The sequence below is a fragment of the Gavialis gangeticus genome, unplaced genomic scaffold (assembly GCF_001723915.1).
Source record: "Gavialis gangeticus isolate Ggan-Ray unplaced genomic scaffold, GavGan_comp1, whole genome shotgun sequence".
NCBI lineage: Eukaryota > Metazoa > Chordata > Crocodylia > Gavialidae > Gavialis > Gavialis gangeticus.
The window spans coordinates 74,211,427-74,225,191 of NW_017728992.1; the positions used below are offsets into that span (position 1 = coordinate 74,211,427).

Consider the following 13,765-nt stretch of genomic DNA (forward strand, 5'->3'; position numbering starts at 1 on the left):
CAGAAGAGAAGATGGAGTGGGGATTTGATAGCAGCTTTCAACTACCTGAAGGGAGGTTCCAAAAAAGATGGGGCTAGACTGTTTTCAGTGGTGGCAGATGACAGAACAAGGAGCAATGGTCTCAAGTTGCAACACAGGAAGTTTAGGTTAGATATTAGGAAGAATTTTCTCACTAGGAGGGTGGTAAAACACTGGAACAGGTTACCTAGAGAGGTGATAGAATATCCATCCTTGGAGGTTTTTAAAGGCCCGGCTTGACACAGCTCTGGCTGGAATGATATAATTGGGAGATGGTCCTACTTTGAGTAGGGAATTAGGCTTGATGACCTCCTCAGGTCCTTCCCAACCCTAATGTTCTATGATTCTATGACTCAGGGAGGGCATGGGTCTTAATTTGTGGCATACCTGCCAAAAAGATTGGTCCACTGATATAGTCCATCCCCACTGCACCAAGAAAGAATAAACTATACCTTTAATTATAGCAATTTTTATTGTCTGGTAAAAAATGAAAAGTTAAAATGCACTTTAAATATATGACAAATTACTTTTGATGGATCTGTGTAAACAATATTCAAAATGTAGGAATAATATAATACAACGGTAAAAAGGAAGATGAATTTTTAACTGTTGGGCAAGCTAGTAGCTAAGATTTCCAAAAACAACTGGTCATGTTTGCAACCCTCAATATTTTGATGTCCTATTTGAGATTCTCTAAATGGAGCCTAATTTTCAAAATATGGGCATTTAACTTGACAGTGTGCATTTGGAGAGGAGGAAGAAGGGGAAGAGGTAGGGTGTGAAGAGCGGGGCAATAACTCTCTTCCTAAAACAGAATGCTGGTCCCAGAATAAATACAAACAATGATAAATAATAGGATCCCAGTTATTTAATATATTAATAGTTTGGAAAAGGGAAAACATATTAAGGTGACAATGTGCTGATGATGCAAATTATTGTGGATGATGAAAAGTATAAATGACAAAAGGGAATTTAAGAGGGATCTCAAAACAAGATTAATGGGCAATGAGATGGCAGGTGAAACTTAATGTTGAAAAACAAAAGCTGAAAGGAACAATTTGAACTACTCTATGTATTTCTAAATCCTAATCAGTGGTTTTCAACCTTTCTTTGTACCACTACCCATTTGTAAACTTAGATGGCCAGTCCCAACCCAGTGCCCTTCACTCCTAACCTGTTGTCCCCTGTGCCCAGGCCCCAGCCCCCAGATTGTGTGGGGCAGGGGGTGTGGGTATGTGTGGGGCACGGGGGATCCCAACCAGCCCCTTGTAGGCTGCACCTCTGCCAGCCAGCAAGGGAAAAGCCACAGTTTCCCATAGTTTTTTTTCCTTTATAGGAGAATCCATTCTTAAAGTTTGTTCATGATCCTTTCATATATTCTTGTGACCCAGTTTTGGGTTGTGTCCCATGGGTTGAGATACGCTGTTTTAAATGATCTGTAAAAGCTCATAAAAATGCAGAGTTTTGTCACTGGGAAATGACACTGCAAATTCTTAGAGGGTAATGGATCCCAGTTGCTTGAGGAAGAATACAAAAAGGTCAAAAGGAAGTATGGGTATGTCTTATCTTCCTTTAGCTCCCTAAAAGGGAGAAAACTTTTTGGGGAAAAACAGTGTTTCCAGTAATTTGCGTTGTGTTTGTTACTGTTTGTAAGATAATAAACACACCTAGGTGAAAGAGCCTTAAAATGACTGAACTTTGAGACTTACTTTTGTTCCCTAGTTGGTGAAACTGACCACCAACTTACAGACACTCCAGATACACTCAATTTGTTAGAGTGCAACAAGAATGAGATGGAAAACACAATTAGAAACATTATATACACTACTTCAGAAATGTGAGGCATACCCTCACATTGCACATACTTTTTTCTCCAGTCATCATATATCAAAAATTGATATTATTATACAAATTGACTTTTTGCCTATTGCTTTTAATCTTACCTATTTTCTTGAGTTTTGCATTGCCTTAAGAAACTCCATCTTATATTGTTCTGGAGCTTAACATAAGTGCTCCACCTCTCACTCTTTTGTGTGCTGTATGGGTGAGAGTGTGTTTGCAGAAAAGGAAAACATCAGCTGGAGACTGGCTGCAGAATGCAGACAGGTAAAAGACCAAACAAGAAGAATCTGCCCCTGAACAGTGATGAAACAATGGCAATTGACCTTCAAGAAAGAACACAGTGATAACCCAGCAAAAGCCCAGAGGGCTGGGTGAATTGACAAGGCTATAAAAGATGGGGTGAGACATATCAATTTTGGGTCTTGTTCTGTATGTCATCCTAGAGCATCAGTTTGTCTGATGAGATGGACTGGCAGGAGCCCAGCTCCTGCTCATGGTCAATTTGGCTGGCCACTAAATTAATCCGAGCACTGATAAGACTGGTAACGCATACCAGAGCAGAACAGAAATTAGGGTATGACTGTGGTGTGTGTATGTGTTAATCAATAAACACGGCACTTTGCCTTATCTCCTGCTTATAAGGTCTTGTTTGTGATCTGAGCAACTGGCAATTTGTGTAACAATATCATAAAAATAGAAGTGGTTCAGAATAAAGTGAGACTGAAAGGATTAAGAGGGAGGGAGGGGAGATGGGGACAGTGGCTCTGACTCCAACCCCAAGTCCAGGGAAGGCCAAAGTCAGAATCACAGCAGGTGCCTTCCTCCTCCCACCTCCTCTTCCCCCACAAGGCATGTTAAATAGGGAAAGAATGTTGTCTTGGATTTGAGTAAATATTCTATACTACCATTACCAGGAGGTTTAATGAATCACAATTAAGTTTATATTCCTATGAATGTATTTTCCTACACTTTTTTTTAGTGTGGAATGAGAAAAAGCAAAATATACATAAATTAAAGAGAACTGTTAACCTTTTTAGTTAATACGTGTAGAAACTAGTATTGAATTTCTGGATGAGTGTTTCAAAATGTTAGAGTTGGCAAAAAAAAATTCTGAACCATGCAGAAATGAAATTAAAAAAATGTAACTTCATCAAATGGTCAGGAGTTGGTAAGAGACTTTTTGCATTTCCTGTTTTATAAAATTAGATAGTATGCTGAATTCAGAAAGTATATATTTTCCTTCATATTGCTTAGTTCAAATCCCTGTGGATGTTATTAAACTTTTCACCTGTTGTCTTTTGCCACATCCTTTCTTTGAAACTTCCTTAAAGTGAATCCCTCCTTTGGAGTAAATCTGCTTTGAGTCCACCGTTTCGCACTGCAGAGGGTCTGTCACTGTAAACATCTTAAAATAGAAGATTTGTTTCTTCATTAAGTAAAATATACAACAATTGCAATTGTTAGAACAGCTCAACTTCTGATTAATGGGTTTTTTTGCTGGATCTCACCATTATAATCCATCCTAATCCGTAACTTTTATTGGCCATTAACACCACCATGAATTATGCAGTTAAATCTATCACTTGCTGTCCAAAGAACATACTACTATCTGTTTTCTGAATCTTATTTTATTGCTGCCCCTCCCAACACTAGCAGCTAAGCCGTGCGTGTGATGGTACTAATAAGCCAGAATCCCACATTTCTACAGGCTTTGACATTTTAAAAGACAATAGAAATGAATGAAGAACTGTGGAGAAGACAAATGTCAAGCTATAAAATCTTACAGTCTACCAAACTGATCCTTATAGATGAATTAGATCTTTATAGCATATGTGAGAAATACACAATCTACCCAGTACAGCTTTAAAGAACATACAACTCAAATAACCTCAGTTTATATACAATTGGGAAGTACTAATAAGTATTATTTACTGTACCTGCTCACAGTTTAATTGTGAGTGATGACTGGTTGTCTTAGCATTATATTTCTTTGATGGTTGCAATGATTCTTGATGTTCTTCCCTTTTGACAGCATACATTGTACTATTTAAATCCAATCTGTGAATATTTGACTCTACTCCTTTAGTTTGGCTCTTTGTTTGATGCTGCAATATCCTGGAATTCGTAATTTCTTTGTCTGACTTGCAGATCTGCAGATATATTTTCTTTGATCCAGGCCTTTCACCAAGAATTTGTGTGGTCTTTTGGTTTGCAAATTTTCTTCCTCTTTTTGTACAGGGGTTAAGGCCTGCAGCTATGTTCAATTCTAGATTGGTGCTTTCTGTTTGAAGTCCCAATTTGACACTACCAGATAACAAATAGTTTTGATTTCTGAGTTCAACTTCACTTGAATTACTCTCTGATGCTGAGCCACTAGAAAGAAGAGAATTCATCAGCTGCCTTCCAGGTTCTGTTTTATGGTCACGCAAATATCCACCATGCTTTACTTCGGCACTTGCAGCCACTCTCTGCGGAACATTGCTATTAGTAAGATTGATTGACATATTTTGGACAGGTTTATATACCTGAGGTACACTGGGTTTGACTACAGATATTTTAGAGGCTGTTGCATCCCTTACAACCTTTGGGGAAGGTTGTAAAACAGTCTGCTTTTTATTTCCATCAGTGGCTCTTGTGGAATTTATATTCATTTGCAGCAGCTTTCCTTTAAAAATTGGTATAATTCTGGTGGCACCTTTCCTTTGAGACTCCACAGCTGAATTTTTAGACCGTTTTAAAGACTCAGCCAAGTGTACTGGCAGCTCTGATGTTCCAGGAGTCTGTTGTGGTTGCCTTCTATGGATTGTTTTCTTCATGGCCTCAGCAATACCTTCCTCTGTACATTGACTGTGATTTGAGAAGATAAAAGTTTTTGGGTGATTGATCAAATGCTCCATCCTGTGGTTGATTTCTGTATTGCGTGATGAAGAACTCAGATTCAAAGTCTCTCTCTTCGAAGGAGCCTGAGTCAGAGAGACCTTGCAAATCCTTTTACCAGTCAGATTTGCAGGCTTGGGTTTTGCTCCCTGCAACACATGTTTATCAGAGAAAGAATGCCTTACAAGCAAATCACAAAGCTCACTGCAAAATATATATAGGATTACTTCAGACACCCCATAAATGGAAAATACATAATCAAGCCTGGCAGTGGAGACCAGAACCCAGAACTCTCCTCTTTATGCATGGCATCCTTCGCTGCACCACAGAATCATATACCCAGTTTCTGCCTCTGAACTGTTTTATACATCTTCCAGAAACAAAACAGAAATAATCTTGGCATAAAGGAGTCAGAATCCAGCACTCCCCTCTGCTTCCAGAGAAATGCCACTACCACTGAAGTAGGAGTCACACTTCCTCTTGCTTGCTTTCCTTGTGGCCTCGTGAATCTTGCTTTTGTGACTTCCCAGGGTCTGCTTCAAGAGAAGGGTGGAGAAAAACCTAAATGTGGAACTCTTATCCAGCCTACCCCACAGCGTGGTGCTTGGGGGAACTCTTTATCAGAAGCAGGAGATCTCATAGTAAACTGTATCTAGAACTCTACTTTCTGACTTCCTAGGTAAAAGTGAACAGGTGGTACTGTGCTTTATTTTGAACTCAGTACTATTGTCAGTTAATACAGTGGTACTCAACCTTCCAGCCCCCTGGCCAAATGCAACATGGGATCTGTGTACAGGATCTGTATGTGGGTATAGTCCCATATGTCGGATGTAGCCATCTGCTTGCCTCATGCACTGGTGCATGGGACTTTCATCTGGCCTGTTGGGCTCCCTACAAGACTGGAAAGTTGCTGGTGGTGGAGTGGTAGTAGTGTTATTTGCTGCAGCTCTGGAAACCACAGCAATTACTACTCTCAGTGCTGCACAATGCCTGTGGAGAGACTCATGGGATGGATGACACCACCTCACAGGCCACTGAGTTAGGATTTAATGCAGGGGTGGGCAAAATGTGGCCCAGGAGCTGGATGTGGCCCACCAGGCCATTCTATCCAGCCCGTGGGACCCCCCCAAAATTTAGAAAATTAATATTTATCTGCCCCTGTCATGCGGCCCTCGATATCTTGCCAAAACTTCGGGCAGAGGGTAAGCAGCCCTCCGCCCGAAATAATTACCTGCCCCTGGTTTAATGCTTCATGTAGCTGTCTTCCCTGTGAGTGATCTGGAACCCAAGAAAAAAGAAGCACTTTCCATGTAGCCCAAAGTCAGATGTTTAAACTCCAAGGAGAAGTGGGAATTCAGATGTTCCCTGTGTCTGTTTCCTACTGGCTACCCATAAACAATTCCTTGCTAGGTGACCAAGCAATCTGGATTGGTTTCAGAAAGTACCTAGGTCTCCCCATTCACTTTATAGGAAGTTTAACCATCTAATTTGTAAATCTGGATTATCCTCCTGGAGCAAGTCGCTTACATTTTAGACATTGGGGTGCATAAGAGGAGGCACATTAGAGGCTTGTTACGATCTGCCCTTTTATTATCTTAGTTTAGTGCTTTCAAAATTTAAACTTATAAGAAGTTGGCAGATTGTCCTCTTTGTCTGCGGTGACTTCTACAGACATCATTATACATTAGTTTAGATAGCTGTAGAAACTGCAGGACCAGGAAACCAGCCTAACCTTCCTCAGTAAAAAAGAAACAAACAGAAGCCATGTATGGAAGCCGTGTTCAGAAAACAGATATAAAATTTTTAGAATCTCTCAAATCTCTATTGAATTCTACATACTTTCAGCTTTCATATTTAAATTTGTTTCTCCCCCCGCCACATCCAGTATAATTCTCAATGTGTGAAACTCAAATTTTCTACAATCCATTTATCTAAACTAGCTATGAATTTTGCCTTGCTCAAGTCCCATCAACTCTTAAGTGTGACATTTAAAACTTGATTGGAACTATTTAAAGGCTTAAAATCCCAAGCCATTTATTTTTCTCTGATTTTTCTTTTTAAAAAGAAAGAAATTAAATAAAAATATTGCTGTAACATTATGATACTGAGATAAGATATGTTTCTGAAAATAGAAAACTCAGGTCCAAAAGAATTACTAACTTGGCTTCATAGCACATCAATTTAATTTCCTATTTAGTTATATATTTGTGGCAGCAAACATACATATCAAGCTCAAACTGTACTATACGAAGCTACACATTTACCTAAATTATTAACAGTTGTTCATTGTAGGACATACATTTTTATGTTTTCACAATGTTCTGAAAAACTCCATGAGATGGTACACTTCTTACCATGAACAACAGGCTACTTAATATACATGTAATGATTTTCACCATGTAAAGGGGACTGAAGCTGTCACTTAATACATGTGGGTGGCTTTAGAGTGCTTTTAAAATGGCAGGAATCACCTTAATTAAAGCTGTTGCATGTGTTTTAAATGCAAAGTGAAATGGGGTAGTGGTGTCAGAACACCTCATTTGCCTTTATTGCAGGTGTATTTAGCCAGGGCTTTCTAAGTAGTAAGTACTAATTGCTACCACCAGGTGTAGCTAGCTCTACAGTCAGCCCAGTATCAGCATGGTTCAAATCATTCTTCTTCCTTTTGTGTAATTAAAAAAAATAAGTCAAAAATAAAAATAACCAGCTTTGTCTATGTAGGTTTTATTTATTTATTCAAAATGTACTTTTGGGTAGGGGAAAGAGGGTACAAAAGGGGATAATGGAGGGCCGATTTCCCCATTGCCACCCATGTACTACAGCCAGCACTGCAAGCTCTTCTCTGTGCAGCCAGCAAGGGAAGCCTTCTGTTGGGCCCCTGAAACCCTCCCACCTTAATCACTTTCAGACCCCCTGCACACCTCCCCACATAAGACCACCTACAGCTCTCCCAGACTCCGGACAGCATGGATGACAAATAGGAGAGGCATGCCCTCCCAGATCTGGTCTGCCAGCACAGAGGTGTGCTCCATGTTGCTCATAAATGCCGCGTGCCCCCAGAGGCTGGGGGGGCATGGCGACCATCCGCAGGTGGTGGCAGTGTCAGTAGTATGGCAGCAGGGAGCTCCCACAGGCAGTGATGGCGGTGTTGGCAGCAGGCTGAGCGGGGAGCTCCTGCAGGTGGCCATGGTGTCGGAGGCGTGGCGGGCTGGCAAGTGCTAGCCAGTGCTCAGCAACCCCCCACAGACGCTACCGGCAGTGGCAGCGGCGGGAGGAGCAGCGGTGTGGTGAGTAGTGACCACCCACAGGCGCTGCCGGCAGTATCAGCAGCATGTTCCACTGGGGGTGCACTGCCAATCTCAGGGGGTGCATATGCACCTGCATGCACTACCTACACATTGCCAGTGATGTTGCTGCTGCCACTGTTGCTCCAGATTGCAGAACTGAGGCTTGCTCAGGCTGGTGCCAAGGCTTACAGCTCAGCTCCTCTACACTGCCCCTTCTCTCCAGCTCCCATGTGTGCCTTGCACAGCCGGAGGCAGCCCCCAGCAGCTCAGAGAAGCAGAGAGTGCTGAAACCCCCAGGGGAAGGAACCCCTCCCATGAGACTGCCTCAGGTCCAATGACCCAAGAAACACCCCAGGGTCCCATAAAGGCTGTAAGAACCAGGCAATACCCCACCCCCTGCACCACTGCAGGGAGAGCTCAAACCCTCGTAGGGGAGAAACCCCTTCCCACAAGATGCACAGGAGCCCCAGAAACCCCCAAAAGCCCTCCCCCTCCAGGGTCCCATGCATATTAAGATGCAAATTTCTTACATGCATTAGAGGCTTGGCAAGTTCCTGTGTAGCATATAGTGGTTTACTTGTCATCTGTACTGGAAATCCACATAGGTGAGGAAGATTAGACTTCAGGTCAGAAAGAAAGGTATTTAATATACCTTCTAGATGTACTCTAGGAAAATACTGTACTGGTTGGCTTCTGATGCAATTGATAGGGTACCTGAATAAGTGTTAAGGACAAGATAACAAGACCTTTTGTATTGTGTATAATGAAATTATTAATCATTTTATTTAGAGGATGACTCTATTAACACATTAAGAAGTCTTCAATAGCAAAACAAACAAACATGCCTATTTTTGCTATTTTAAAATAATATTTTAAAGTTTTGAAATTTTTACTCTACTTAGACAATATTCACCTTCACTTCCTCCGAGTAATACTTTATCCCTTGGGCAGCCCCCCCTGAAATCAACAAGAATTCTTGAAAAATAAAGATGATATACTCGGTATAAATCGAAGCATTGAAACTGGCTATTTTTTTCTTATAACTAGGTAGAAGCTTAAATATTTATATTCTGTTTCAAGCTGTGTTCAATTTTTGGTTATTTAAAAAAAATCTCTCTCTGGAGGATATCCAAATTAGGCCTGTGTGAAGTGACTAGTATTTGCTTCGGATTTGGATTCAGCTGATTCGGGGGACAGTGTTCTATTTAGTGATTCGAATCAGTGTGCCGAATCGATTTGGCTAAATCTGATTTGGAGATTTGGCGACCACTGAATCGGCCCCATCCCCGCCCACTCTCCCAGCTCTTTGAGAAAAAAAGCCCAGCACCCACTGGCTGCTGACCTCCGACCCCTGCCTGCTCTTCCAGCTCCCCCACCACCACTGCAGCTGCCCTGCCAGCCCCAGCTCCTGACTCTTTAAGAAATTTTAAAAAAAAGCTTGGCACTCACTGGCTGCTGCCAGGTGGGGGGGTGATCCCCACTGCTTCCCACTGTCTCATGCTGCATGGGGACCCCAAGGCTGCTACAGCCACCAGTGAGTGCAGGCTTTTTTTTTGTTTCCTTGAAAGAGCTGGGAGCTGGGGTGGGCGGGGCAGCCATGGGGAGGCTGGAAGAGTGGGCAGGGTTTGGGGGGCTAGTGGCAGAGCCCCCATGCAGCACAGGGCAGTGCAGGGCATTGGAGATCACTCCTTGCTTGACAGCAGCCGGTGAGTAGGAGCTTTTTTTTTAAAGACCCAGGAGCTGGGGCCAGGAGGGGCAGCCACGGGACAGTCTGGGAGAGCAGGCGGGGGTTGGGGGTACTGAGGGAGACTGAGGGAGCAGGCAGGGGATGGGGCCTGGCAGAGGTCCCCCCATGGTCCCTTCCATCTCTCCTCAAGCTCCCACTCCTCTGCCCCCTACTTATCAGGATGGAATCCGGGTCTTGTTCCCTGCAGCAGCGAGCCCGGACTGTCCGAATCTTTGAAGCTCTCCCTAACCCATGCCTTGACTTGGCATGCCAGGGACAGACCACAGAAGCCTGATCCTTACTGCTGGTGGTGGCTGCACGCACGCATACTTCCAGGTGAATGGCGGGTGATGGGCTGGCCTAGAGGCACATGTGCAGCTGCTGCCACCATGGAACCCAGCCAAAGGCTCTGGAGCCCAGTGCAGGTGTTTGCAGCCTTCTGACTACCTACCATAGCTAGCCTGGGTGCTGGACAGCTTTAGCAGCTGGCCGGCAGGCTGCAAACAGCTGCACTGGGCTCTAGAGCACTGGCACCAGCTCCATGGTGGTGGTGGCTGCACGCATGTCTTTGGGTACATGGTGGGGGAGGGGCCGGGGTTGCACTGCCCCAGAACCCTCTTCCACTGTCTGCCTGGAGGTGTGTGTGCAGCCACTGCTGCCACTGAGCCAGTGCTGGGGCTCCAGAGACCCGTGCAGCTGTCTGCAGCCTCCTGGCTGCTGCTGGCCCAGGTGCTGGGCAGCTGTTGCCAGCTGTGGAGCCCAGGTTGGTTGCAACAGGGCTTGCAGCCTCCTAGCCACCTGCTGCAAGCAGTCCCAGGCTCAGTGGCTGGCAGCAGCTGTTCACAGTCCAGGTTGGCTGTGGCATGCTGAGCAAAACGACCTTGCATGCCATGCTCTGACATGTGCTGGTGGTTGCCGATCCGTGATTTACAGTATATATTTTGCAGTATCTGAATGATTGATTGAGGGATTTAAAAAAATGATATACAGAGTACGGAGGATTCTTCTTATCAGATTACAAAGATTGCAAGGCAAATAAAAAATGAGATCTCATCTTAGAGAGTGCCCTCTTTAAAGAGTGGCCTGGACAGAAAAGAATTAAGTCAATACTATTTATTTTTTCCATAGGTCTGAAATGATTTATTTTTTTTTAAACGGAGTTTTTGTGATTTCGTTTTCAGATTAATTATGATGTTGTCTATCTTGTTTTCATGGAAGATTATTGAATACTGAGGAACATGGAGGTTTATAACTTCATGGGTATTATGGAGATAAATCTGACTCCAGTTCTGATCTTGCAAATACTTATGAATGTGCTTATCTTTAAACATATGTAGATGTTTAAATGTTTGCAGGATTGATGCCTGAGAGAAGAAGTAATTTTTTAAAGACTGTGTACAACTCTGTTTTGTTAAAACTGATCTAATCCAGTGCCTGTACAACGCGAAAGAAAATCTATTTCAGTTTTTGTGACCCAGTAAGAACTCCTATTCATGTATCAGCACTACTCAAGAAAGATCTCCAGCAAAGCAGATTAGATCAGATCTGATAACACTCATTAATAACACCAGGTTCAGAATAAAACAGGGCTCAGAGTAACTATTTTGGACTAGATCCTCTATTGAAATAATTCCACTGACTTCAATGAAATTACACCTGCAAAAAATTTGATGCTTAATATGGATTAAAGTTTGTATCTTGACTAGCATAATAAAGGAAAAGGAAATGAAACATAAGTAAATTGTATTAAAAGGATATGTAAAGAGCTGTTCTCCTATCAATTTGAAGTAAACATTGCAATATGTTTTTGTTTCTCCATGATCCTCTGGAAGACTATACCCATACTAAAAAGAAAATGCATATAAAATGGCATATTGTATAAACAATTTGGCAAATATAAAAACATGTCTCAAAAGTGAAACAAGATTAAGAAAATCCCTTGTGTTTTTTCTTACCAGACTCTTCCAGTGCATCTGGAAGTCTTTATATGAACGAAAAGGAGACTCTGGTGGACTTATGTGGCTGATACTAATGATCTGACCCATTTTCAAGCTGTATGCATGAGGATAAAAAAAAGTGCCATATATCACTAAGATCACATACAACATATTTAATAACACTCAGAATGTTTTAAAAGCAAAGTGCAGAAATGTCACTTGGTTTGGTATGGAAACTACATAGTCCGTGAGTCTACACAAGGCGCTGACTGCGCATTATCCTACTAACACTGCATAGTAGTGCGGTGGTTAAAACTGTGCTCATAGCCTACTGTGCAGTGTTATTAGACTAATATACAGTAAGCATCACAAAATAATTGTGCACTGGCATTACTGTGCAGAAACTCTAGTTATTATGCATTTACTTAGTACTTTATTAAGTGAGTACTAAACTACATGTACAGTATCTAAGGCACATTAATGAATGTGTAGATGCGCTCACTGATTTTATTTATAACTTTATGGGAATTATGTAGATCAAATCAACCTGACATTAGTGCAGGATGGGGGTCTGATAGGGGAAGCAATTTTATTCAGCTTGTATACAACTTTTTTTTGGTTAGAACCTGTTTAATCCACTGCCTGTACAAACTTTGAAACTAGGACATTTGTGCTCAGAATGTCATGATGACAGAAGTTCATTTGTGAAACAACAACATCAATTTTAATATAGACCATTTTTTTCTTAGAATATAAAACAATAGTTTGGTAAAAGTGTGACCTACAGTTTTGTATTATTATTTGCAGCACAATTATCGTGTGTGCAGAATAAATAAAACAAAAAATTAAATTGCACCCCTCCCCCCCCTTTTTTACAGTGATATAACAAAAGGGACGTGAAAACAGGAACAGCTTGAAAAAAGAAGTGGAAATATTTTTCTTTTAAGTAGTACATTCTGGTAAAACAGAGGAGAAAACATTTTTTCTACATCATAACCATGCATTACTAAAGTTAAAAGGTTAAAAAAAATCCAATTTACCATTCACTTTCTATATATTGAATACATACGTACACACAATATTACTTTTAACACTAACTGAATCATTGTTTATACACTTTATTTATATTCTGTATTTTTTAATTTAAGTAAGGGAAATAGATTGGTCAGTTTCACTTTTGTTTAAAGCTGTTTCCCAGGTTCTAGTCACTAATCCTAACTTCACAGTTTTTGTTGCAAACAATGCAGGTGGCTGTTTGACTTTGTTAAAATTTAAATAAAATCCTACCTTGGTAAGACATAGCACCAATTACTTAAAATGGAATGTCTCTGAATGACTGAATTTTCATTATTGTTGAAGATCTTTATGACATGTGTTGAAATATCAAAGTCTTCCAGCTTTAAAAATAAAATATTAATTATTTTTAAAAATCCTGCTAAATTTATGCAAAGGGAAAACTTAAATGCATACAAATATGAATATATGGTTATTCATTTACTACTCACTTAATACTTACACTTTCAGGAATTCTAAATGTTAAAAGTTGAGGGGCAAGTCTTATGGAAATTAATATGTAAAGATACTGAACTCTGCATAAAGTTCTGCAGATAAAGAGCAGTCCCATATTAACTCATCAGTTCTTTTAAATGCAACTCAGAAAATAACATGTTCTAGCCTTAGGCAACTGGAGACTTAAATAGATAAGCATAAAAGCCAAGCAAAAAGTACCCAGCAACTATGTGCCTTTGTCCCTCAGGAAAATCAACACCCAAAAGTCTTGCTAAAGGACAAGCTGAAGTTAAACACTTTTTTAAATAAGGAGAGTTATTGAGAGTCAGTGCATTGCCTGTCATGGCTTGCATCCATCTAGGAACAAGGAAGTCCTTGCTATCAGCATGGTATCTTCAGTCTGTAAGGAAAAAAATGTCCCATGCTAGGATTGTACTGAGTTAGTAGTGTAAGTAGGGTGGGATAAGCAGGGCACCAGCCCTGGGCAGTGACTTGGAGGGGGCACCAAGACTCCTCAGGTATCTTTTCCACGGCAGGGGCAGCACAACCATAGGAGCCAGGCAGGCACA

General features: G+C 41.4%; 1 protein-coding gene across 1 annotated transcript in view; it reads right to left on the minus strand.

Moving 5' to 3' along the window:
* Positions 1-13,765, minus strand: part of CUNH18orf63 (chromosome unknown C18orf63 homolog) — a 37,622-nt gene that overhangs the window by 8,469 nt on the left and 15,388 nt on the right. The window contains exons 7-12 of the mRNA XM_019524411.1: positions 12,975-13,084; positions 11,706-11,802; positions 11,509-11,594; positions 8,555-8,738; positions 3,798-4,886; positions 3,149-3,265 (exon numbers count right to left, since the gene is read on the minus strand). Coding sequence (XP_019379956.1) covers positions 3,149-3,265; positions 3,798-4,886; positions 8,555-8,738; positions 11,509-11,594; positions 11,706-11,802; positions 12,975-13,084 — 1,683 coding nt within the window. The remainder of the gene's footprint in view (positions 1-3,148; positions 3,266-3,797; positions 4,887-8,554; positions 8,739-11,508; positions 11,595-11,705; positions 11,803-12,974; positions 13,085-13,765) is intronic.